At 40.4% G+C, this 26,234-nt stretch overlaps 3 protein-coding genes across 4 annotated transcripts; 1 reads left to right on the forward strand and 2 right to left on the reverse strand.

Moving 5' to 3' along the window:
- Nucleotides 1-424: 424 nt before the first annotated feature.
- On the forward strand, nucleotides 425-2,579 carry LOC109638767 (cathepsin S-like). Its single transcript, XM_020101900.2, has 8 exons — nucleotides 425-553; nucleotides 894-1,021; nucleotides 1,210-1,332; nucleotides 1,409-1,558; nucleotides 1,637-1,861; nucleotides 1,958-2,123; nucleotides 2,223-2,325; nucleotides 2,407-2,579. Exons 2-8 carry the CDS (start codon nucleotides 902-904, stop codon nucleotides 2,504-2,506), a joined length of 987 nt encoding a protein of 328 aa, XP_019957459.2. The 5' UTR covers nucleotides 425-553; nucleotides 894-901; the 3' UTR covers nucleotides 2,507-2,579.
- A 920-nt stretch (nucleotides 2,580-3,499) lies between these two features.
- LOC109638771 (synaptic vesicle glycoprotein 2A-like) lies at nucleotides 3,500-20,198 on the reverse strand. 2 transcript variants are annotated; one of them, XM_020101904.2, is made up of 13 exons: nucleotides 19,978-20,198; nucleotides 14,577-15,317; nucleotides 14,221-14,401; nucleotides 13,334-13,485; nucleotides 12,850-12,983; nucleotides 12,614-12,703; nucleotides 12,381-12,488; nucleotides 11,687-11,775; nucleotides 11,437-11,601; nucleotides 11,207-11,340; nucleotides 8,720-8,926; nucleotides 8,474-8,633; nucleotides 3,500-7,798 (listed from the first exon to the last, which is right to left on the reverse strand). In XM_020101904.2, the coding sequence occupies exons 2-13, from the start codon at nucleotides 15,184-15,186 to the stop codon at nucleotides 7,615-7,617; spliced, it is 2,214 nt and encodes a 737-aa protein (XP_019957463.1). In that variant the 5' UTR covers nucleotides 15,187-15,317; nucleotides 19,978-20,198; the 3' UTR covers nucleotides 3,500-7,614. The 2 variants fall into 2 exon arrangements, with proteins under 2 accessions (XP_019957463.1, XP_069372473.1); XM_069516372.1 differs by lacking the exon at nucleotides 19,978-20,198 and adding an exon at nucleotides 19,675-19,841.
- A 1,333-nt stretch (nucleotides 20,199-21,531) lies between these two features.
- On the reverse strand, nucleotides 21,532-25,596 carry sf3b4 (splicing factor 3b, subunit 4). Its single transcript, XM_020101901.2, has 6 exons — nucleotides 25,492-25,596; nucleotides 24,420-24,548; nucleotides 23,746-24,288; nucleotides 22,984-23,154; nucleotides 22,601-22,759; nucleotides 21,532-21,848 (listed from the first exon to the last, which is right to left on the reverse strand). The coding sequence occupies exons 1-6, from the start codon at nucleotides 25,523-25,525 to the stop codon at nucleotides 21,697-21,699; spliced, it is 1,188 nt and encodes a 395-aa protein (XP_019957460.1). The 5' UTR covers nucleotides 25,526-25,596; the 3' UTR covers nucleotides 21,532-21,696.
- Nucleotides 25,597-26,234: the final 638 nt, after the last annotated feature.

Genomic DNA, 26,234 nt, shown 5'->3' on the forward strand with positions numbered 1-26,234 from the left:
GTTTTTCTCTGAGCGGTGGTTCTATCAGTGGTTTGACTCTTTCATGTTTGATTGTTGTAAAACTTCAGACTCGTATTGAATTAATTGAGAACAGAAATTCACATAGGTAGTAATTCTTCCTTTTAAACAAAGAGAGGAGGAGGAGGAGGAGCTGTGTTGTACTATTAATAGCAGTGTCACCAGCAGACACAGTAGTGACTCTTGTATTATTATTTGAAGTAGCAGTAGTAGTCTAATTGTACAAGTAGTATTTCTGTAATGCTGTCGAAGCCTCTGTAAGGAACTAGAGAGTGGATACCTCCACACACTTATAGATATAAAGCAAAAAGAGAGTGACTGTTAGACTTAGATTTACCAGGAGGCCAAAAACACAACTTACTCCACATGAACTGATGAACACACACAATCACACACAATCATACACAATCACACACAATCACACACAAACCTCAGTGATTTCCAGGTTAATGACTTGCAGGTGCAGTGAGTGGGAGGTTGATAAATAGAGACTCTGGTGGATTCAGTGCAGATTTTTCCAAGGTCACCTGCTCAGGTAAGTTTTATCGTCTCTGTCATTAAAGTGAGAAAATGGTTCTTTCAGTTTTTTAAGTTTTATATTTTGATAATAGCCTAAGGTCAGTACTGGTGTCAGATTTATGGAGCCAAACATTTTTAGTGAAGTTGTGTAAGCAAACTGCAAATCATTGGTAATATTTTGTAATTTACAACTTACAACTTCTTTATTTCAACTTTCGACACCACTTTTCCATTGAATGCATTGATTTTTAGTTTACTAAATGCTGGTTGTTCTCACCTGGAGTCTTGCTGCAAAGGTCCAATTGAACAAGCATGATGCAGGCCTGCAGTCTGTTACAAATATCTTCCTTTCCCAGATCCAGAAATGTTTCGGAGCCTGCTCCTCACCGTCCTGTGTGGATTTGCAGCGGCCGACATAAATTCACAACTCGATGGACACTGGGAGCTATGGAAGAAGTTACACAACAAAGTGTATTCTCATCAGGTGAATGTTTTAGACTTCCATTAACCTGGTCACATGTATATATTCTTTTGTTAGATCAGTGACTTTTGTTGTGAAGTTCATTATTAACCAATAAATCTGTTTATAAAACTGTTTAATTCACTGAAAGAAATTCCTGAATTTAATTTTATTGCATTTTCTGTACAATGCATTTTTATGCTGTGTGCCAGATTGAAGAGATGGGTCGCAGGCGAGTTTGGGAAGAGAACCTGGAAATGATTAACATCCATAACCTGGAGACATCTCTGGGTTTGCACACCTACGAACTGGCAATGAATCACTTGGGAGACCTGGTAACTAGACTACAGTTGATTTGATGACAGATGCTGACAAAGACGCAGCAATAACCTGACCATTAATATTTTGTAGACCACTGAGGAGATCACAGAAACACTAACCGGCACTGTCGTGCCCTCTGACCTGGAGAGGGACTCCTCCGACTTCTTCTCAGTAACTACTTCTCTACCAAAATCACTGGACTGGAGGGAACAAGGCCTGGTGACAGAGGTGAAAATGCAGGTAAGATCCTGGTAGGTCCTAACATTTAAACAAATCTTGAGTCAACACCTAATTCCTGACAATGTTGTCCATTCCCAGGGTTCCTGTGGTTCTTGCTGGGCCTTCAGTGCAGTCGGAGCTCTGGAAGGGCAACTCAAGAAGTCCACAGGTGTCCTGACGTCCCTCAGTCCTCAAAATCTGGTGGATTGCTCCGTGAAATACGGCAACCACGGGTGCAACGGCGGCTTCATGACGAATGCCTTCCAGTATGTCATCAAAAACCACGGCATTGATTCTGAAGCAGCCTACCCCTATGTCGGCAGAGTGAGTCAAATGGTCGATCAATGCTCGTTTTAAAATCTCAGATACTGTGGTTAAACTTGGTCGGAGTAATTCCTCTTAACGTGTCTTTCTTTGCAGCGAGGTCAGTGCAGGTATAACCCACATGATCGAGCTGCTAACTGCTCCAGCTTTGTGTTGCTACCAGAGGGGGATGAGATTCAGTTAAAAGCAGCTTTGGATAAAATCGGCCCCATCTCTGTTGCTATTGATGCTTCCAGGCCGAAATTTGTCTTCTACCGTCACGGTGAGTGGTGATGATGCTGCTTAATCAAGTTTGATTTGAAGTTATTGCCCTTGTTTCAAACGGAGCTGCTTCCTGTGCTTGTTTTGTGTGAACTACCAGGTGTGTACATTGACCACAGATGCTCTCGCAATGTGAACCACGGCGTGCTGGCTGTGGGTTACGGCACTGAGGGAGTACATGACTACTGGCTGGTTAAAAACAGGTCTCTCTAATGTGTTTCTCATGATTTAGGATGTTTGTAAGTTTCCCTGTTTACTTGACTTTTTTTTTTTTTATGTTTCAGTTGGGGTGTGAACTACGGCGAGGAAGGCTACATCAAGATGGCTCGGAACAGACACAACCAGTGTGGCATCGCTCGCTACGCTTGTTACCCCGTCATGTGACCAGCAGAGGGCCCAACTTTCTTTTATGTAACTTAAAAGATAATAAACGTTCTTTTTTTTTTTTGAGGGGAAACTACTGACTACTGCTTTTATTTCACAGATACATATTCAAAGTGACTGTTTAGGAGCAGAGGACATTAGATTAGAATTGGTTTGATGCAGCATGTTTACGTTGTCAGATGTGATTTTATTCGTTCTCATCAAAAAAGAAACGGAGCACCAGCTACTGCAACTGGAGATCATGGCAACAAGTTAATAAGTGGCCACTGAAAATTAAAGGTAAAAAATATATTGACAGAGGTCACAAAATGTGAGCTCATCTGAAGAGGGGGTTGGGAACCACTGCAGTAGTGAACTCCTCCTCATTTTGCACTGGAATGGCACTCGGTCGAGTTCATAGCTCCAAGACCCCAAACACTGTAAATTATATCACGCACCACATTCACTCAGCCCTAAATGTTTCTTTTATCTAGATCCATGAATTCTCTGAGAAATCAATGCTCTCGCAACGTTAAGCAGCTAAAAGTGTTTCGTGACTAACATTAACAGATAATATAAAGAAAGAATAGGCTCAGTGGATCCTAATACCATTTTTTTTTTTTTTAAATTTACCACCTCAGCTGAAACAGGGCAAGAGTTTGAGACCACTGTCTTTCCAGTCAGTGGGTCAAGGTACAAGTACAACATCCTACTGACATTATAGAGTAGTGTGGAGTAAATCTGTGAACACTGAATTGAATTTCATGCCCTGTAATGCAAACAATGTTTTTTTTATTTCAAGTTTTATTTCCATTATGATTTTATCATTTTCTTCATAGAACTGGGCAAATGGCACAAAAGTGCAAATCCCAGCGTGATGAACAATCTCACGTAAAATAAATACGGCACCTTTTTAGCATCACTAAAATATTCTCAATAGCCAGAAGTAATAAACACTGAATTTACCAAGAGGATGTTCAGTCTTCATCAACAAAACACAAAGACAACACACAATAGATTTTTCGCTTCATTTTTTTTTTTGAATTGTTTTTCCTTGATATTTTGTTCCACAAATTCCATACTTGCACGTACAAACATCTACAGTTTCTACACACAGTACATTGATTTCTGAATTGAACTCACATTTAGAGTAGAACTTCTATCATTGAATAAACAGATCCGAGTCAAACTAAAGAAAAGAAAAAACAGACACTCCTTCAGTCCAAGCAACGGTGAAGAATTCTTTGCAGATGAAGGAGTTGTTTTCTGGCATGGGTCGGCCCTATTTTTTTTTTTTTTTTTGTCAGGATTCATTCAGGATGGATCCGTGTGCTCTTGAGAGTTGAGTAGACCAGAGGCCATGCCATAAAAAGTCCCCTGTTCGTTTATCAGACCGCCATCATCGTTACAGGAAGTCTTCAGTCTGGTGTTTGCTTTAATTTGACCACACACCATATATCACTGCTATCATCATTAGAGAGAAAACCAATGACCCTTTGCAGAGTTTATATATATGTGTGTGTGTGTGTTTATGTATGTATATATATATTATATATTATATTATATATATACATAATGTAAATTTTACACATAGTAAACATTAAATAGTAAACTTTAAAATTTTGGACAGGAGCTTTTGACAGAGGATGCTCTTTTGATGAGTTTTGAGTTTAACGCTCACTTCCTGTTTCCACTTCACTTACACTTCACTTCCCCCTCTTATATGGACTCGTGCTGACAAATGAGCTTGTGTCAAATTGTACTTTTTGCTCTAATTTGTGCACATTTCCAGCTCCCTTCACTTCAGCAGCAGCTTTACCAGCTGCCATTTTTCCAGCTCTGCAACAAGATGAATTGCACGAGGAAAAGCATCCTCCTCCACAAAATTCAGGCATATACAGTTTATATATATATATTTATATTAAAGAGTTACCTGGGTCCAAGGTAAACAAGGAGCACAGTCACCACTAACTGACTTTCAGAACACATACTCAAGTTTTACCAATTTTTAACCCCACTTTGATTAAGAACAATCACTGCAAGCAACAAATCTATGTCATCATACAACAATGAAAACACAAGTTTTTGCTTTTAGACAAAATAACGGCTGGCATACAGGACGTCCAAGAAGTCAGACAATACGATACAAACATGCGTCACAATCGGTTGAATACAGAAGGAGCGGAGGGTGCGATGTCTTGATTTGAGATTTTAAGATCTTTCACCGTGTTTCCGAACAGAGGAACAGGTCACGCCTTTTTTTCTGAGACTGGTTTTCTTTGACAGGGTTCGTTTTTAAAGACTGAACTGTTTCAGCAAAAGAGCACCAGAGTCTATCATGAAGAACAACACAAATAAATTCAAGACTGCATATATTGCATTAGGTTTTCTTTATCTTCTCTTAATGTAAATATATTTCTGTGGTCCCCAGCTGAGCTGCATTCATCACAGGGATGAAAATACCGCAACAGAAAAAGTAGAAAAATACGTGACAGACGATTTAAGATTCTCATGCATACACCCGCACATTAACAACAACAACAACAACAGCAACATCCAAACTGCCTCTCAGACAACAAACAACATGGAACAACATTGTTCACTGAAGACTCACAAACAGCAAAAAGTGATGTGATCCTCAGAATGTGATCCACATTTGCAGATATTAAAGGAAGAGTTCAACATTTTGGGAAATACTCTGAAGTCTTTACAATAAATATGAATCAGGGGGAAACTGTTAGCCCGGCTCTATCAGAAATTAACATCTGCCTCCCAACTGCTCTAAAGCTCACACCTAATAAAAGATGTTAAATCACGTCTCTTTATTCTGAACAAAGAATATAAAAGAGTAAAAATAACAAGTTGTGGTTTTATGGCAGATTACGTGGTTGACTGTGTGCCAGGCTAGCTGTTTCCCCCCGCTTTCAGTCTTTGTGCTAAGCTACGCTACACAAAGTGAATAAGTGTACTCCCAAAAAGTCCAATTAATCCTTCAAAGGCTCCCTCTCACTCAAACACACACACAAATGCATGCACACAGAGTTTTTGCAAAGTCATACAAACTCCTGCAGATATTATCTGTTATCCAACTGAATAGAGTGTTTTTGTGTTAACTATATTTCTCTGTTTGGGGAAGGGGCCCCACAAGACAGGTCTCAAACATACTGAACACACACACACACACACACACACACACACACACACACACACACACACACACAATCCAGATGACGTTTTTAGGGCAAAATTATTTCACTCCACCAAGTGGCAGCACCACCACCGCTCATGTACTCATTCACTGATTGTCAGCACACATATTGATGTACACCTTTGGAGAAATAATACCGAAGTAGTGATATGTATAAGCAACTCAATTATCTTCCCTTCGAGAGTAATTGTGTCCAATCGAGATCAAATTTACAACAGACAATCTGTAAAGTAGGTTTGATACTGTTAAAGACGGTTGATATCAGCATCATGCAGGAGCACGTTTGATAACTGGAGTGAAGGAATGACTGAACTCCTTTAATTAAGCCCTTAAAATAAATTGGACAAGTGACTTTGTAATCTCTGTTTTCTGATTGTGCCTCTCTGCCTGATCGAGCCAACTCTTTTGAACAACTTATTCTTCTTTTGGTCCTGTTTAATGTGTGCTTATGAGGCCAATGACGTCAGGTCATGAGGTCTAAGGAGCATAAAAGAAATGTGTGTTGTTTTCAGTTGTTTTGAACCGATAAAGACAATTAGCGGGAAAAAAAATCTTACATGAATTTCCACTTTTCTCTGAGCTTTCATTCCTCGTGACAACTGAGCATGCAAGGTTAAGTTGAAAGCTTTGAAAAAAAGGTCTTGCGACAGGCTTTTGATTTATTATTTTTCTGCATAACTATTATTTCCAATGTCAAAATGACCTAAATCAAAAGAGTTATTAATTCATCTTAAGGCTGATTAATGCTGCAATGCATGAGGGATGGAAAAATTATCCTGCATGTCCAGTTATTCAATGCAGTGGTGCTAAAATATATCATTAGCAGCATTTCACCACACCTCAGCTACTGCATGAGAAATATCAATATATATTTTAAATTAGCCTAAAATTATGAAACCGCTGGTCCGTACATTCTGCTGTTGGATCAACCAAATCTCTAAATGACTGAAAAGTATGGCTGCACTGAATTGCAGGAAATGTTGGTGCTTAAAGGAATAAATCATTGTGTACATAAGCAATCACACACTCACATTCAACACACACACGCAAATAATTCATCAAATATTATGCTTTTGTATCTGCTCTCACATTTAGCACTTGACCAAAATTGACAAAAGAACAAACGTTTAACACTGAACACTCAGGAACTGGATCAAACTTTTCCCATTTACAACTGAGAATCCTGTGAAATGTAACTTCACCAGTGTTTGGTTGTACAAAGAGGAACAGACTGGATTTATACAGGGAGAGTTCAACTCTTTGTTTATGAGTGAATCTTCTATTTGTGCTCAGCAGTTGGCGAGGGGTCATGGTCGCTTTTAGAGGAACGTAAATCAACCTGAAAATTAATTTTGAGGGCTTTTTAAATAAAAACTATTCATCAAACACTTCATGAGCATGTGAATAGGAAATTCAGATTAAAAAGCAGCACTGAAAACTAGTCACTGAGACTGTGGACGGATGAGAAATAAAAACACAATCACATACATCTGGAAATCTTTGCACACGTTCCCCGAAATATGCCTTTTTCAGTTTCATTTGACCACTCTGTCGTTTCACGGTACATCTATGGGCATTTTATCATAACAGCACGTTTCCACTTCTACCACATCAGCCTGTGAGTATAACACATCCGCAAAGGATCAGATTACTTTTACCTGGTGGCTGAAATAAAGTGTTTTTGGATGTAGTCGAGTTACCATGACACCGGTGTTTATCTCTACATCTGTTAATCTCTGTGGGTCTGTTTGGACTTTGAAAGACGCGATCCATATTTCAGAGGATTCTGGGCTTACAATGGGGGTGGCAGTCTGTTCTGTTGGTGTGTGATGGGCAGCAGCTGAAGCTCTCAGGAATGTTTGGGCTCTAGTGGTCAAACACACTCCAGCTGTACTCTCCTGCCCACTGCTGGTCACCTGCTTTACTGCAACACTTGGCCTCTCGTTTCAGGCAACTTGGTTGCAAGGAAACTACCTGCAGCGAGCGCGCCGGCAGCAAATAGGATGGGAACGGCCTTGGTGATGCCAACGAATGACTGGAAGATGCTGATGCCTAGGACAGCCGCCAGCTTACAGAGAGCATTCAAGAAGCCAAACGCTGTGCACCTACAGACGAGAAGAGAGGGAGAAACACAGTTAAAATACATTTAACAATACTTTAAACTGATCCATCCTCAGGGATTTGACTACTTTTCTACTGCTTCAACCTCTTTGTTGTAAAATCAATAAATAGAAGGAAAAAACATATTGATATATATATATATATAATATTCAGAGCAACAATATAAAAAGTGTGTAGCCAAGTAGTCGAATAAAATGATCCTCTCAATGTAAAATGTGTGACAGTAAATACCACCACTAAGGGTTTTTTTACTCAAAAGCAGAACCTATAAATTATCAATCATCCTTTTGTATATGACTTAATAAGAGGAAACAGCTCAGCTTTGACTGCATTGAAATTTAGATTTGATTCCAGTTTGGAGTTTCCCCAAAAAGAAAGTCAGGAAAAAAGGTCAAAAGGGCAGAAGATGGGTGAATGTGTGTGAGCAGATCTTCTCCCCACAAAAAAGAAAAATGACAATATTTTAATACAACAGAAATAGAACTACAATGAAAATATGCATTTCATAATTCAAAATTCAAACATAATTTAAAAAACTGCTATTGTTTAAATGAGAACTAAAGACAGCCAGCTGCTGTATAACAGTCAGCTGTGCGGTCTCTTCATGAGACAACACAGAATAAGATCTTCTCTGAGGGAAAAAGCTGCTCTCATGCTACCTTTTATCCGAGGGGTAGAGCTCCACTGTTATCACATCCAGGGCGTTCCACGAGGCGATGCTGATGCCACCGAACAGACACAGGAGAGCGATCATCCCCGACTCACTGTTGCCGAACATCAGGAAGAAACAGCTGACACAAGAAATGACGCTGGATCCCGCTGATCGGAGAGAGGTATCAGAGTGACATAAAGTTAAACGGCCTCCGTGGTCGCAGAGTGAATTATCCAGGATTAGTTTTACTCACCCAACATTCGTAAACGACCAATCTTATCCATTAATAGAGCCGACACAATGTTGCCAGGCAACACTGCCAGTGTGCCGAGGAAGTTGACAAAGTATATCATGTAGGCATTGTTGAAGTCGTCGCTGAAGTCGAGCATGCAGCCCTCCTTGTTGTGGAGGAACGTGCTGTTGACCAGTTTGCAGTTGACAAACCTGTATTTGAACAAATCTGATGAAAGAAAGGGATAAAAAGTGTTATTGCTTTGTAATATTAAATCTAAAGATGAGAAATAACTAAAATCTTTGAGGAAGCTGATAAATTAGGTCTTAATTTAGGTCTTATTTATAGAGGTGGTTGGGATTGTTTGCAGTTTGAGAGAGATACCTGCAGACACTGCTCAGGGCTGAAAATATACTTCTACCACCTCTGTATGTTTTCAAGAGTTTAAAAAATCAAGTGGCTTTTTATTTGCAGTTGTCGTTCTTCTAAAAAAGACAGAGCTCTTAATCGTATCAGGTTTCCATCAGCGTAACTTCCCATGAATTGAATCTGAAGCATTGCAGGAGACATGTGATTCTTTCTCAGACCAATCACAGTAGACTGGGCTTCATGAGAGAGACAGGAGCTGAAGCTGAGTGTTTCAGACAGAGGACATGAGGGAAGTCATGTGTTTTCTGAACATTACAGCATGTAAACCTCCGCAAGTAATAACCCAATGTTAATTTATGAACCTGAATTTGAGAAGAATGAGTCTCCTTTAAAGATTTACAAGAGATTTAAGATCTGTTAGTTTTCGTGATTCATTTTTTGACTTCACTGCTTTCCCCCCTCCCACTGCTGAAACCAAACCTAACACTTGCATAAATGACTATACTTTTCCTAAAGGACAAAAAGAAGGCATACAAATCATCTCCCTGCAAAAGCAGCCAGGACATCTGCACAGCCACCACACAACCAATCTTCTGTAAGCATCTGTTTTTCATCAAAATTCTGAACATAAAAACAGATTAAGCTACAATCATTTTTGTTCCTCCAGACTTTTTAAAATACAGTGAATCAGGAAAACAACAGAAAATGTCAGGAGAGGTCAAACAACTTCTTGAGCAGACTCTGTTTATACTTCACTGAAAACGGCTTGATTACATCTTCTGCTACTAATAACCAAAACTGTTTTTTTAAAGAGAGTCTGACGTAAAACAAAGTGCTGAATGATCATAAAGGTTCTGGTGCAGGAATGACAGAATAATGTATCTGTGGCTTCAGGGATGAGAAGTTAGTGCTGCTGTGATTGTTGGATCGGAGATGTTGAGATTCAAAACCCTAATCTGTCAAAGCTTAGAACTGGAGGGAGAGCTACGGGAAGAGTTTCACAGTTTCTCAGATGTTTTTCCAAGTTTTGAATCTCACATGTTAATTTTAAGGCTCATAAGCAGAAATCAGGACCACACAGTTGCTACGGCCGTGGATCAGGAGGTAGAGGTTTGAGCTCCAGCTCCTCCAGTCCACATGTCAGTGTCCTCGGATATTAAACCCTAAAATGCAGCTGTGCCATCAAGAGTGCTTTGTAAAGCTGTTTCAGGTATAAAGTGATTTGAGTGGTTGTTAAGACTAGAAGCACTAAATACATGCAGTCCATTTACTCCTTTGACTATAGCTTGTGTTTAAAACAATTAGGTTCCAGTCTTCCGACAATACATTCACCTTTTTTGTGCATGTTTGTGTACAGGGACAGATCACATGAAGTATAGAAAATAAAAAGCTCTTAGAGGACACTGATGCTGAGACTCAATATAAGAAAACAAATCTTTATGTGCAAATTTGAGCTTTGGATCTCATTATCCAGTTAAAAAATATTCCTCACATCTGTTTTTCAAAGCACTGCTTCACATCCAATCCAACCCAATAACTCTGCCTTCAAAGACTCTGGCCTGAATTTGTTTACGTTGTTAAGGTAACAGCTCTGCAGCAGCGTAACCAGGGGATACTAGCATCAGAGTGTTACTATGGTGACAGTCCTGCTGAGCTGCTGTGGGTTTTAAACAAAAATGAAATTTTCTGAAATTCATATTCAAGCTGAAATAAATTTAAGTTGTGATCATTATAATCTGTTTTTTAAACTTGAGCTGAAATTAGTGCTGAGAGCAGATTTGCCATTTTTGGTTGGTTTTATATCTGTAGTAGCTGCACCTATCATGTTTTTTATTCTAACAGAGGATAAAAAAAACTCAGATATCTCAATCTTAGACAAATATGTTTTCAAACTGAATATTAGATCAGTGCTGCATGTCCACTGAATTGTAAACAGGCAAACACATTGGCTTTATGAAATGCCTGCAGACATTCAGAATTCAGCTCAGAACTTGGGATGAGAATTTTAAAATGTTCCTGACTAAAACATTCAAAACAAAAACGCAACCATTAATTGCATTAGTGATTAGGTGAAATTAAAAATGTAATCTTCCCTGTAATACAGATGTATTTCCATTGATATATTAGATATATATTTACCTGTGTTGTAGAACAAACTTGCAACGAAGGTGCAGTTTTTAAATAAGGTGTGTGTGGAGGTGATGTCCTCGAAGTAGCACTCCTCAAACACAGAGTCTTCAAACACCATGGATTTCATTTTCAGGTTGAGGAACCTGGTGAACAGGAAACATTTTTCAGTTTTAGTGCCATATCACTTATCTGCACATTTTTCTGTGGTACTAAATCTAACAATACCACACAACACTCACTTGTCATTGAAGTAGTGCCCTTGGCGATGCACTTGGTTTTCCAGTGTGAAATTAAAAGTGACGTGGTCCACCCGTTCCTTGGTGAAGGTCTTTGTCTTTGATTCATACTCCTGCTTCTGGATGTACTTGATCATGTCTGGGAACCACACTGTCAGGCCGTAATAGCTGCAGAGTTGTGAATGGAGAACGGGTCGAGTAAGGATCAAAAGTGAAAATGCAACAGCAAAGATTCTTTGAGTTTGAAGTTTACCTGAAAGACATGGTGAACCAAACAGCCATGAGCATGAATGTAGTCCGTTTGTATTCAGGGCTGAAGCAGGCGAGAATGTTGTTACGAATCTGAAATGTTAACAGGAAGGTTAGGAAGACCTCATTTTCACTCAAAATAAAGGCATGGTTCATCAAATGACAATTTTGATGCACAGTTCTAAGCTCTTTAATAGTTTGATGTGATATTTATTTGATATTCCTGAGCAGAAATATGCAACTTGAAAACTAGCTTTCCTCAGAAGGCGTTAGGTAGGCGGTGCAGTAGCAGATACAGAAGAAGATGGAGGCTGTAGGCATGTGTGTAGCAGAATGTAGGCTGAATGCAAATTAAGATCAGGCACAACGGTGCTGTAGAAATGTACAATACAATAAATAGATACATGTTTAAATGCAGGAAAACCAAATACAAAGGTAAAATCAATGTCATTGATTAAGTCACGTATATAAATACTAACAATTACCAGAAACACGTATTTGTTTCAGTTAGTTTTATTAATTCCGTCTTAAAGGACCAGTGTGTTGGATTTAGAAGCAACTAGTGGTGAGGTTGTAGATTGCATTAAGATAAATACATCTTCCCTTTCTTTCTGAAATTGAGGTAGTATCTACAGGTATTGCAAAAAATTTAAAAGGCTATGACATGGTATTTTGTTTCCTCCCTCAGCTTCACTCACCTGTTGGGAGAGGCTCATAATCTTCAGTCTGTAGCGTTGCCAAACCGGAGTGTCGGTGCCAGTGTCCACCAACTCGTCAATCTGTTTCACCGTCTTGATGGTGGTGACCTGGGATGAAAGAGAAAAGGTTACTGAGAGCTTTTCAAAGGTTTTATTATTGTTCAGTGATTCTAAGGAAGGTACATGAGATAGGTCTCCAGAGTGTATTTTCACGCCTGCTGTGGTATACTTACAGAAAACACCTTCTCTGGGTGTCCCTTTGCTCTCATGTTTGTGTCGTGAACTTGCTTCAGAATCATCCAGCCTTCGTCATGTTTACCGTTCTGTTTGAGAAAAAGGTGAAGGTCATACAGCACACAGCCTTGCAGTATATATTTTATCAATTTGGTTTCAGGAGCCATGTTAGTACAAGCAAAACCAGCGACTACTGCCAGCAAGGGACTAATTCTTAGCGAGCGCATTCGCTGACCTCCAGATAGAAGCGTGGGCTCTCTGGCACGGCGCTGAGGGTGGCGATGGCAGCAACAGACGGAAATGCGCACACCAACACAAACACACGCCAGCTATGGAACTGATACGCCGAGCCCATCTGGAAACTCCATCCTGAGGTGACAGAAACAAAGCAACACCTTATTACACCTCAGCCAATAACAGAAAAGGTTGGACTGTCAATCTTCATGAAGCACCGTGTCTGAGGACAGACATTTGCCCAAATATGAGCTCGAACCTGCATTTTCCTACCATCTGCTGCCAAAACCAGAGATTATAAAGATACATTTCAAAGAATATTCTCTGACATTTTGGGAAGTATTCTCAAAGTATTCCCTGTTTCTTTAAGATTGACACCACTCCCATGTCTGTGATTTGACTGTTAAAGGATGCTCAGCTAGTTTGGAACAGTGCAGAAGTAACCAACTGTAACCTTCATTTCAGGGACATGTTACTGGACTCACCGTAATGAGGGATAATAGCCCAGGCCATAGCAGATGCGTATATTCCCCCGATCATCCAGAACATGCAGAGCCAACTGAGGTGCTCGCCGCGCTTTTCTTGGGACAGAAATTCAGAATAGTAGGAAAACACGATGGGAATCGATCCACCGATCCTGCAAAGATCAGAAACCAACTGAGCCAGGAGCAGAAAAATCGAGACATACATACAGAATTGAGGTTGTCACATTGACCTGCTCTCAGACATGCACTGAAGCCCAGACATTTTGAAATGGTCCAGAGAGGCTGAGAACATCAGGTACTTGTTTACTTTAAACAACTGTATGATAGACATGACGGACATGATATCATCCCACACGTGAGAGCAAATCACTTCTTCTGAGATAAGTGGTGTCGCTTGAGTCAGCAACTTCCAAACTTTAATTTACTGCAGTGGTTTGTTTTGTCTGGCGACCAGAGCTGGCGTGACTTTAGATTTCTCCTCACTTGCATTTCTCCATCACTGTGGCGGAAAACTAACTGAGAGAGGCTCAGTGGGAAAGTGATTGATTTAAATGTGAAGGGAAACAACTGCAGAATCTCAATTTGCCGCTTCGCTCCACCAGAGAAGCTGCTGTTTTTAATAATGTAAAGACTGAAGAGAGTGAAGATTGCAAACTAAGAATACATTTAATAATAAAATCCTTTTTCTGTTAACATTAAAATGATTAAATCTCATGCATCACATAAATTCATTTGAATGATTAGTATAATGATTTTGTGATACATATTCTTGAAACAGATATTTTGCTGATTTATTTTTTTTAACCATAGCCTCCAACACACACTACAAGTGTGTTTACTTTAGTAACTGGCCTAGAATGATTAAAAAAATTATATTTTGCAATTACCCAACACCTGAGAGGAGCCGGCAAAACAGAAAGGTGCTGTAGCCCTGGACGAAGGAGGAGAAGAAGGAGAAAATGCTGTTGATGGAGAGCGAGATGAGAAGAGACTGCCGACGGCCTATCCGGTCAGCCAGAGCCCCCCAGAGGAAAGCCCCTACCATCATCCCAAAATATACGATCAGACCTGAGGAGAAAGAGCAAAGAACATGTGACTGTTACTGATCTAAATGCAAAAAATGTTATTGTATTTGTTTGGGATCATTTTCAGCAGTGGATTAATACACATTTGATGCTTTACCACAGAGGCTTTGTATGTTGTGATTTACTCATGATCACACAGTAGCCTGGTGGTGTCTTACCCAGCATGCTTTTGTTCGGTTCAGACAGGCACATATCCTTCTCAGCGCTGGGGAGGACAAAGCCGACCACAAAGATCTCAACACCATCGGCCATGAGAGCCAGTCCCAGCACAAAGTACAGGGTCCACTGGAACTTCCCGTGACCACATTCTTGCAAAATGGTCTCGTACTGTTGAGCCAGCACCTCCTGGTCCTTCCTCCTCTCGGCCTCGGACACCCCGATATCTCTGAACTGCTGAGCGCCGACATCCACGGAGCCCGGCCCACCAGCCAGGCTGCCTTTGCCCGACTCAGCCCTGGGAATTCCTTGGTACTCGCCCTCGTAGATCTCATCATCCTCATCGTGACCCTCTGTGGAGTCACTGTGGCCGCCCTCATCGTCATTGGCCGCCTGGCTGTCTCCACGGTAGTAACCTCCATCCTGGCTGCCCTGCACTGGGTAGTCGTCGTCATCGTCCTCTTCAAAGCGACTGTAGGAGCGCTTGCTGTATTCATCGGTCATCCGATCCACTGAACGCCCAACCTTCTTAGAAGCTTGCCGCTTGACCTCTTTGGCAATGTCTTTGGCACCTTTAATGAAGGCAGTCCGGTTTTGGTAGCCTTCCTCCATTTTAAAGAGGTTCAGGAGACACACAGGTGGTCAAAGGTTGTGTGAAGAGGCCTCCTGAACGTTCAGGATAAACCTCCGAGATTTGAAGAGTTGACTTTCAGTTCACTCGACTGACAACAGGCCTTTCTTGTCTGGAGAAAAAGTGGAAATAGAAAGTAGTCAGTGTTCTTTTTATCATCCAGTCATGTCAAGGAAAAGATAAAGGATACTTTTGGTGCAACACTACACATTTCTGGTGACCTGTGAACACTTCTTGTTGGAAAGTTGATCAAACATCCAGAAAAAGCATGAAGAATCCCAAAGAGATGCAAAACAAATACAAAGAAATTGATTTGAAATTACTGCAGAACTGAAGGGATTTAAAACGTCAATGAAAACACACAAAACTGAAAAATTATGAAAATTATCATATTTTGTGTAAAAAAAACCTCTCAGCACCCTCAAGACAAAATGTCTCCTCCCGGAAACTGCTAAAACACCACAAACAAGCCTTTCCACACTACACCTGTTGCATTTCCACATCTGCCCAGCATGTGCTCTGTGCTGAGTCACAGACGGACCCGAGCAGTAACTTACAGGACGAGATATCGAGGCCTTCACTGTGAGGGTGATTTGTAATGTTTTTGTCACGGAGGTGCCTCGGTGAAGAGCTACAGCACATCACCATGACTGGAATCTAATGTGACTGAGATAATGATGCAGAGGATGAGACACTAGTTTGTGATGAAAGAACATCACTGTAAGGTCTTTTCTGTTTATGCTTTCATCCGATAATGCACGTTGACATCTCTTCATTATGTCATTTAAAGGCCGCAGAATCCTGCACTAGAATGTAAATTTGTGACTGTAGCGTTAAATGTCAGGTTTGAAAAATATTACACTAACATTATCAAAGGAAAAACATAAAGTTCACATCGTGGATTAATCAAATAAAAGCCGTAAACATTCCTAAATTGAGAAACTGAACAACTACGGGTGTAGAGGCAATGTGCAATAAAACGAATGAAGCTTGAAATTGAGAAGAAGCTACAAATTGATGTCCATTGTATGTGTCTGCTGCAGTCTCACATCGCCTCTTTGAAAAAACACTTATCCTGAAGATCATAAAATCCCCTGACTGGTACAGTTCCGTGTTGATACCCACATCAATATGTTTCTGTATTAAGACTCCATGAGCCTCGGGTCAGCGTGGAATAAAACAACATGTCACTTTGAATTTGCGGTGCAGGGAAACAATAGACAGAGAATGAGAAACATCTCTGCAGAGCTCACTGTGGCCAAAACAAGGTCTGACAGGTTCTAATAGACATGACGGAGCTTTAAATGTTTAAAGGTTGCTACGAAGCATTTAATACAAGTCCACAGGTACAGGGCTTACCCATGTTCTCCCTACATTTAAATGTCAACCTATTCTCTGTAAATTTCATCTCCACGCTCCTAGAAAATAATTCCGAGGGAGAATGAATGAACCGTCACTATCTTCTTATTTATTTCTGTATTTTTAACTTAACACTAGACAGTAAGTTTGGCTTAACAATGTCAGCCTTTAAAACCTCTACCGTGAGGAATAACAGAACAAAAGAATATGGCTCTTTAAGTTGTTTGAAATCCCCAAGTTAAGACAAATAGGCAACCAAGTGTCCTCAGTGAGAGTTTCAGCTTTAAATATACAATAGGACGGGTAAATGTTTATTTTAATCGGCTCCTTAAAGTCAGATTAGAGAAGATATGAAAGAAACTAAATCCTTTCTGTCTGCCGAAGTGAATTGGAAAGTTTGTCTTCAGGCAAACCTTCAGCTCTACAATGAATTTAATCGGTGACACCAGTAAAATAGCATCCTTGTTTGTTTAAAGGTGCAGATAAAGCAAACATAAGTGTCTGTTAATGAGTGGGCCAAATTTGATATAATATTGAGATCTTATTTATAAATTGTTTAAGGGTGGTTTTTTCATTGTTTCATGGGCGCAGTTTTTTATTTTACTGATAATTTCTCAACAGTCAATCCTTTCACCTTGCAAGATGTAAGGAAATAGTGACAGAGGTCTATGCCACTATTTCAGAGCCATTTTGTCTAAAACCTAAAAATATCCACTTTGTTAAACATTGATAGAAAATATTTGATGTCTGTCCTCAAAAACAGGATGTAAATGGGTTAGGGTTAGGGTTAATCCACAGTTGTCGATCCACAGTAACCGATCATTTCTGTAAATAGCCTAATTCCTTCAACTCTAGATATACTAAGAAATACACCACCATCTGTATCCTGCTCGATATAAACACATGGTTAATTTGTTTGCATTCAATTTAACTCGGATATCATCTCTCATCATGTGGCCGCAGATCCTTCGGTGTCAGCGGCAGATTTACTGGCACAGATCGGAGGAGCCCCACCAGGCCCGGTCGTCCAGGCTAAACTGTGGGAGCCTAAACTAATGATGTCTCAGATGGAGCCACTTACAAGCCTGTAATCACTATGGCTTCCAAAACACAAGCACACGAGCCGGTGTAAAATAAAACGAGCATATGGAGCCGTGAGCGAGCGATAAAACACATCAGAGCTGTTTTAAAGCCATAAAACACACCATACACATACTCTACCTGTTCTTACACTTTGCCTCATGGCAAAATGGAGGAGAAAGCACAGGTGTAACTAACATTATTAACCACGGTTCAGTTATATTTAAATGTCTCAGTATAAGAATGCAGGGCTCTTAAACTGAAGCAGCTAAATGTAAGTCAGCCATCTTTAATTTTGTTATTTACACTTGCTGCGACGTGTCAAAATATCAGTTGCGATTTAAACAAAAAAAGTAAAACAGTGACTTGGATGAAGCTACATCTTATTGCACCTACAACTGTTTTAAATTATACAAATGAAGTGTCATTACCTCCAACAAGGTTTTCACTACTGTCCATTTGTTTGTTGGTTGGTTGGTTTATAAGCAAGATTACAGAAAAACAACTAGACAGACTTCCAGGGAACTTAGTGAATGGATACAGATCACTTTCTTCAACATTGTGAAATAGGCCTTTTTTCAACATTTTCAATTACTTCTCAGAGAAGAAATCTTAATGAAGATATTCATGAGACTGATATTTATGGGTGTGTCCATATTCATTATTCATTATCAAGTAAAATAATGAGTCTCAGTAGGAATAATCTTAAATACCAACCACAGTAAATCAATAGACATTTAAGGCCATTTGATGCATATTAAAGACACACCACACATCCCTTTAGATTGATAGATGTTGAAATAATGTAATAAAACGCAACCACAGTAGAAAAACCACAAGACAACAATAGAAAAGGATAAAACAGTGACTGAAAACGTGTCTGTCTTCTGCTATCGCCTGACAATGAATTAGCCTCTATGGGCAATGGACGATATGTGGGTTTATTTTGTAGACAACAGATATCTGGACCAAGACTCGTTTTACAGCCTGACTGGTTTCTTTTGTAACACGAGTGGGACATTAGGCAGATAAATTTAAAAAGCCGACAGCCGATGCATTTCATTCAATGTGTTCCACGTCTTTTCCTCTCCACTATTTAACTGCACAGCCAAATGTGATTGGTAAAACTAGATATGTTATCCAGAAAGCTTCCAATTCTCTATATTCAAATGCAGAATCTGTTTATAGAGAATAAAAACATATATTCTGAAGTAACATCTCATTGTGCATTCTAGATTTTTACATTGAACAAATGCCCTTGTGTCATTTTTATGTATTTTGTACAACGTTCCCTCATGGATCTTTAATTTTAACCCTTAAACAGGAGTGCAAACATTAGTCCTGCAAGCAGAGGCTTCTTATACCCGTGCATCCCACAGAGATAAAGCCTCGACTGCCTCAAAGAAAAGGCCTAAAGCCCACTTTCCCCACTTTCTCATCCCATCCATTCCCATTTCGCTGTCAAGTTGACAGCATCTCCACGGCCCCACGCCGCCTGCAACACACACAGCCCTGTCATTGAAGGGGCGAGAGGAAGGCCTGAGGATGAGGAGGATGGAGGATGGAAAATTATTGCTCCCTGGTCTCTGTTTGAAAAAAAAAAACATTCTTTCTTCACCCTTGTTCAAAAATCAATCAGCATCAGTTTATCACTTGCTTCCATGGCTGAGCAGAGCAGATAGCCATCACATCTCATGCAGGAGAGCTTATAAAGGCAGGGGGAGGTTTCTATCAGTCAAATGTCGTGATGATTAACAGGGACACCTGAAGATATCATCGCATCAAGAGGAGCAAACAACCCCCAACCCAGATTTAAAAAATCTTATTATGGGCTTTAATTCTGGCCTGTTCCAATATCTGAGCTTCTTGCGAGGATTGTTTCTCATAAATGGTAATTATGTGGGAATCAAATGAAAATGTCTGATTAAACATGCATAAACTGAACGATCCAGTCAGCTCTCAATTGTCCTCAGTGAAAAAAAGGCCTCGTCGATTACACAGCAGCACAAATATACGACAGCATTGCAAACCTGATGATAAATAGCCAGTTTGTGTTCTCGCTCCCTCGCATCTGTCCCTCATTCTTAGAAATCTCAGCCAACACCAGCATCTGGTCACGACTCGGATTAAATCATATATAGTCTTGATTCACAAAATCGATCCCGATCGCTGTGTGAAGCCCAACGACAGGAGAACACGCCCATCACCTCTTCCTCGTGATGATGTCTCAACACCGGAGAAGAAAATAAAAAGATAAAAAAAACAAAATCCCAGACGCCATCGGCTGCTGAAGACACTGTCTCCACATTTGGGTTTTTTTTTTTAAATCTCACCTTCAGTTCCTGCGACGCTCGGTGCCTCCTCAGCGCGGAGATGGTGGTGATGAAGGATGAGGATGAGGAGGAGGATGAAGCCGTACGAGGCTGTTGCTGCGAAGCGAGTGATGATGCTGGGCAGGCTGAAGGAAGGAGAGAGAGAGAGGGAGAGAGAGAGAGAGAGAAGCCCACGCCATCCATCCATCCACACACACTGTGATGCGCAGGGGTCCCCTCCCCCCATGCAAAAAGGAAAAACCTCACGAGCACATTAACGCCTTCATATCTGGAGGGTTTGTCGCAGATTGTGTGCACATCTGCGCCAAACCCCCTTTTTAAACTCATCTGGCGCTTTGTCCGCATCCAGAGGCTCATGTGAGGTTTGCGCATCAAATGATTACAAACGCATTTCTCATCAATTACATTTATAACTGTGTATGTTCCATGCATCCTCTCACACATGCGCACCCAAACACCTCGATGTCCCCTCCTCTGATTTTTACCAATTCACGATTTAACGCACGTTGGAATTAAAATCGTGCGCACAGGCAGCACACACACACACACACACGTGCGAGCACACCTGACTCCGGTTGTCATGCCAACCACTTGCCATATTCTTGATCCCCTTTCACTGCATCAAGTCTTTGCCACCAACACACGCGAGGATTCCCTGACAGAGTAATGCACCTCTTATAAACCGTTTATATATAATGTGCAGCAGGACCTTTGTCTGTACGGCTCCAGCTGGGAGGAAAATGATGGAAACTGTGAAGATGCTTATGACAAGAAAAAGCCTGAAACTAATTCCTGTGGTTGTTAATGATCTGCAGGTTTTATTGGATGGTGTGAGAGGGGGGGGGAAAGAAACTCTTTTACCATGTGTCCATGTCGTCAGAAAGAATGGAGCAAAACAAACTGCTCTGGCTTCTGCTCCTTGAGCCAGTGGTTAATTTAAAAGTAAGAGTAAAGTGCACAGTGAACAAACCCATTAGTATTGTTGCTTAAGCAGGTGAGATGTAAACTTCACATGTTGAGATCATCTATTATATCTAATTGTTGTGTTTGAGTACAAAACCTAATGCTACTTAGTTTATCAACATGATTAAGTAGCATGATGTTTTAGAGAATTGCTAACCGACCCAAAAATTACTTTGACCACCATCTGGAGAGGACTTTTTAAGAGCAGTTTGGATTTGCGCCAAACATAAGTCCTCTAAATATGTCTGATTTTTTTCATCACGATCGATGAATTATTCTGAGAAATCAACAAAAATGTTGAAAAGTAACCCATCTTGCTATGTTAAAGAAAAATAAACCTTAGGTCAGGCCCCATCCCTACACAAAATTTTGTGTAATCCTGTTGACAAAGTAACACATGCAGAAGAAAATTAGCTCAAAGATAATACTAATGGTTAGGATAGACCTATATACAGTTGATGGGATGGAACTATTCTACTTAATTTCTGCTGCATCTTGTGATATAAAGATTTTTTTTTACATTTATTTAAAAGTTAAAAATTTTAGCTCTTCTGTTTTACAGAAATAAAAAAATGTCCAATGATCCAAAACTTGTACTAAAAACTTTATTCACCAAAAGGTCTTTCATCTGTACAATGACCAAAGAAATACAAAGAGGTGGTTAAATTATTCTGGCGATAACAAATTTAAGTAGATCTGAAGATGTTAAAAATAAAAAAGCAAAAAGAGACTCCTTTTTCTGCCGTCTGCGGAGGACTAGGGGGGCATGGGTGCTCTCATGGGAATGCGTGGTGGGACACCAGGGGGTCTTGGTGGCATCGGAGGTCCTCTCTGGAAGCCAAACGGAGGTGGACGTGGAGGACCGGCTCCGTAGCCGGGTGGAGGCATGGGTGGAGGACCTCTCATACCTGGAAGCACAGGTGGACCTTGCATAAGACAACAAGTGGCCAGAACAAGAGAATACCTCCCTATGTTGAATGTCTATGTTGTCTGTGTCGGGCTGAATGATATCACCTGTGAGTCGTGTTGGATGATGCAACGAAGGCAGACTGAATCATAATATTAAAATGTAAATTAAAAGATGAGACGAAAGCACTGAAGCTTTCATCTGTGCTACTTAATCGTTTTAAAGATTGTAAATCCTAAACAAGCTTTGTCGATACTCTTGACATTTAAAAGCGCTGTAAAACCTCAGGGGGAGATGGTGAGACGAGGAGCCGCCAGGAACGAGAGAACGTGGAATATTGATTTTACAAAGCGAGTTGTGGTGAATATGTTTAGCTTCAGCATTGAATTGGGATCATTTAACATTTAAAAGTTCCACATCAGCCATAATTAACTCAACTGTGTCTCATCTTATCTTGTTCGACCTATAGAGGACAAAAGACCACCCCTCACTCCATTCATCAGTCTTTACTGCTGTTCAATGGTTGGACAACAAATTTGGTTACAGTCGTCATGGTAACGTGGGTATGTGTCAATACTAAAAATCATTAACGCTATTTTGCATAATACAGATACAAGGAGGAAAGATTATTGACCGTTAGTTCTTTTACAGAATTTTTTTTTTTTTAAATCAAAAGTATTTTTCTTTTTAATAGCAGACTGTTAGTGAGGTTTAAGAGGCTTTTATTTAAAAACAAAGAAACACAGCGCTCACCCATGGGAGGTCCATATGGTGCTCTGGGTGGCATGCCCATAGGAGGGGGAGGGGGCATGCCAGGAGGCAGCGGTGCACGTTGCTGATTTGATCCTGGAGGAGCAGGAGGAGGCACCATGCCAGGAGGAGCGGGAGGAGGCATGGGCATCTGTGGCATACCTGTGTGACAGAAGCAATGAAGTTTGCTGTGTTTACATCATATGCTGGAATAAACTGCTATGACTTGAAAATATAAGTCCAGTCAAACCAAAATAATACAGAGAATCACAACTGCAATTTATGGGCAAAAAGCTTTTTAAACAAACAATTGATTTCTGATATTAAATGTCCGTCAGATTTACTCACTTACTTCATTCATTATGTAACTTTTAACAAGTCATTACCTGGATGCATGCTGCCAGGAGGGAAGGGTGGTGGGCCGGGTGGGGGTCCACCGCCACCACCCTGTGAGCCTGGTGCCCCTGCGTTTGGAGGCATGGCCATAGAGGGGGGCATTGATGGAGGCATCGATCCAGGAGGTGGAACAGGAGGGAAAGCACCAGGGGGTGGCATGCCTGAACAGAAACAAGTTGTATGTACAATATAAATTATAATTTCAAATTACAACAGTTAAGCCGTTTGACTGATTAACAAATAAAACATACAAATGTTGCTGATTACAGCCCAATGAAACGTAACCAAAGGAAATAAAGGCACGCTAAAGATTTAGATGTAAGACTTTGCCACAATATTGTGTTTTTGTACCAAGGTAGGAACACTTACCTACCAGACATTTTATACTTTGTTAAAAAAAAAAGATTTTTGGATTAGACTGGTTGAGAGTCCAGCAACAGTCTTGTATATCCAAGAGGAAATTAGCACTGGACAACAGGAGGAAACGTAACTTACAAAAAACACAAAGCGAACAAAGATATACAGATACGACTACTACTACACACCTCTTTGTTTCACCATATAATATTTTCTACAGGCTGTGCCCTGATATTATCAGGTAGTAGTTGCTTTCTCATTCTTAGATGATAACTTAAAATGTTCCACGACATGAATAGTGCAGGTAAAAAAAGTCCTACTGAGGTGGATGGAAACGAAGGACATCTTACACTGTTTAACATCTACCTTGCATAACAACTCTCATTCATTCATACCTGGCATGGGCATCCCAGCTCCCATTGAGGTCAGGACCGGTGTCGGAGCGCTCAGTGGCGGGGGAGCGTCTGCAAACAGCTGGTGAGGCCTGTCTGCCTGGGAGAGAGGGTTCTGTGCAGCCAGGAGTCGCTCTGCAGCTGAGCCGTGTCGCTCTCCCTTCGAATCCTTTTTGAAGGCGTAGGACACTGTGATGGGCCTGTTGCAGAGGTACTGGCCGTTCATTGCCTCAATAGCAGCATCTGATGCGTCAAAGCTGGCGAAATTGATGAAAGCATAACCTTTGGAGTTGCCAGTGTCCGGATCTCGCATGATCTTTGGCGTCTGCAGGATTACGCCAAAGGCACTGAATGTATCGTAGAGCAGTTTCTCGTCGATTTCCGGGTCCAGGTTACCAATGAAGATGTTTGCTCCCACATCCAAGTTTTTGTTGTGCGCCGAGGCCTTATTAACTCGAATTGGTTTGCCATAGAGCTTTATCATATTCATGATCTTGATGGCATAGTCAGCATCCTCTTCACTGAGGAACTCCACAAAGCCATAACCTGAGGAGAAAGATAAAACTTTCAGCTCCATAATTGTGATACATGTAGGCTTAATGAGTGTTTTTCCATCCACATCAGACATGTTGCTATCTTACCAACCAAAGGTTTAATTCATGTTGTTTGATACTCACCCTGATGTTGGCCTGTGACTCTGTCTTTGGGCATGTGTGTGTTGACCACAGGACCAGCCTGCAGGAAAAGCTCCCATAGTAACGGCTCGGATACTTTCTCATCCAAGCCGCCAACATAAACAGTGGCGTCTGAAAAAAAATTAACAAATTTTAAAGTCCGAATACAAATCAGTTGAGATGCATACCGCCTGGTTGGTGGTGGTTTACATACTTATCATGTAAAGATATCAAATACCTGCTTGTCACAGGTTCAATTTAAAAGATGATGTTAGCTATTCATTGTTTAGAATCACTGCAAAATGAATACTGTGCAGAGCATTAATTTGAACTCTGGTTAACCATGACATAGCTTTGTACTTAATTTTGGCATTTAACAGAGTAAACAATTACATTTTAGTAAAGTTATTAACTACACAATTGGACTTTTGCATAACATAAACATGTCACATTTTAATATAATGCTAAGTATCTATTTTGTTTATAAAGGATGATATAAGCAACAATGACACTAGCTACTGGAATTGTCAATGGAAACAGTCTGGCCTAACATCCATGATAATAACACTGAAGACTCCATATCTCCAGCCTTAGCTTCAAAACATACTATGTAAAAGCACACTGGACAAAACGACACCAAAGTACAATGATACACACAAGTTTGATCATTTTTTTAGTCAGTCAAACAGAAGAAGCTGTTAGCTCTAACTAGTTAGCTTGATGGGCTAGCTGCTAGCCACTTACAACGTAGCCCTTCTTCTGATATGCTAACAACAAGAACCGCCACAGTTAACAAATCAATGAATAAAATCAGGGGCACGTCTGACTTCTTCAGCAGCAAGTAGAAGAGAGGAGATAAAATAAAACAATTCGACTAAGGAGGTTAAATTAGCGGCAAACAAAGCTAACGACGACTGAGCACTTCCATGTGATCGAGTCGTTGTTGAACGATCGCTAACGCGGCGGCCAACGAGGCTAAGCCCACCCGGGTGAGGATTTTAAAGTGTGGCGCACAAACAGGTTCATACACGAGCCACACGACGGAACGAAACGTGGATTAAAATGGAGAAGTTACCTTGGTTTCTTTCTGAGATTGGTCCCGCTGCCATGTTGAATGAACAACGGAGGGCGAGCGTGTTAAACTGAGGGCCCGCCTCTTCCTGCGCTGTCTACCGGAAACGGAAGTAAACACAAATAATATGATAAATAATAAAATGTTCATATTTTGGTGCAGGAAACACATTTGAGCATAAACAGGAAGATACTACCAGCAATAGTCATAATAATTGTAATACTACTACTAATAATAATAATAATAATAATAAAGAAGTCACATAGCACCTTTCAAAACACAACCAAGGTGTTTTACGAATTAAAAATGAATAAAAGAAGGAAAACAATAAAACTATTAAAAGCAATTTGAAGATAACACAGTAATAGACAACATTGGAGCTCAAATATACAGATGAGAAAGATACAAAAATAAGTATGAAATCATTAAAAAATAGTTGGTAAAATCCGATTTAAATTATACATTTTTAAAAAAGGGAAGACCTCAAGAATAGAGAAAAGTCACTCATAAAAATGTGTGTAAGAGAATGAGTTTGCCGGCGTAAGTCAAGTGAAAAAGTCATGACATGAACGGTTCATCACTTAATCACCACATTGTTTCTGTGGTTAGATACAGTGTGTGGTTTTAAGCGTCTTGCCAAAGTTCTTGTGTGATGTAGGAAGTCTCATGTAATCCCACACTGATTCCATGAAGTTGAGATCAGACTGTGGGGGCTCCACCATCTGCTGCAGGACGTTTTGTTCTCT

Source organism: Paralichthys olivaceus, chromosome 20, assembly GCF_024713975.1.
Source record: "Paralichthys olivaceus isolate ysfri-2021 chromosome 20, ASM2471397v2, whole genome shotgun sequence".
Taxonomy (NCBI): Eukaryota; Metazoa; Chordata; class Actinopteri; order Pleuronectiformes; family Paralichthyidae; genus Paralichthys; species Paralichthys olivaceus.

What these genes read in the sequence shown, in the direction of transcription:
- sf3b4 (XM_020101901.2), bottom strand. Translation starts at nt 25,525, where the DNA reads ATGGCAGCGGGACCAATCTCAGAAAGAAACCAAG. An exon ending in TCCTGGCAGCATGCATCCAG is followed by an intron (nt 22,760 to 22,983) that starts GTAATGACTTGT and finishes TCTGTCACACAG; the next exon opens with GTATGCCACAGATGCCCATG. An exon ending in ACCATATGGACCTCCCATGG is followed by an intron (nt 21,849 to 22,600) that starts GTGAGCGCTGTG and finishes CTGTGCTTCCAG; the next exon opens with GTATGAGAGGTCCTCCACCC.
- LOC109638767 (XM_020101900.2), top strand. Translation starts at nt 902, where the DNA reads ATGTTTCGGAGCCTGCTCCTCACCGTCCTGTGTGGATTTGCAGCGGCC. An exon ending in ACAAAGTGTATTCTCATCAG is followed by an intron (nt 1,022 to 1,209) that starts GTGAATGTTTTA and finishes GCTGTGTGCCAG; the next exon opens with ATTGAAGAGATGGGTCGCAG. An exon ending in TGACAGAGGTGAAAATGCAG is followed by an intron (nt 1,559 to 1,636) that starts GTAAGATCCTGG and finishes GTCCATTCCCAG; the next exon opens with GGTTCCTGTGGTTCTTGCTG.
- LOC109638771 (XM_020101904.2), bottom strand. Translation starts at nt 15,186, where the DNA reads ATGGAGGAAGGCTACCAAAACCGGACTGCCTTCATTAAAGGTGCCAAA. An exon ending in CGGCTCCTCTCAGGTGTTGG is followed by an intron (nt 13,486 to 14,220) that starts GTAATTGCAAAA and finishes TGATCTTTGCAG; the next exon opens with GATCGGTGGATCGATTCCCA. An exon ending in GCCCACGCTTCTATCTGGAG is followed by an intron (nt 12,704 to 12,849) that starts GTCAGCGAATGC and finishes TTTCTCAAACAG; the next exon opens with AACGGTAAACATGACGAAGG.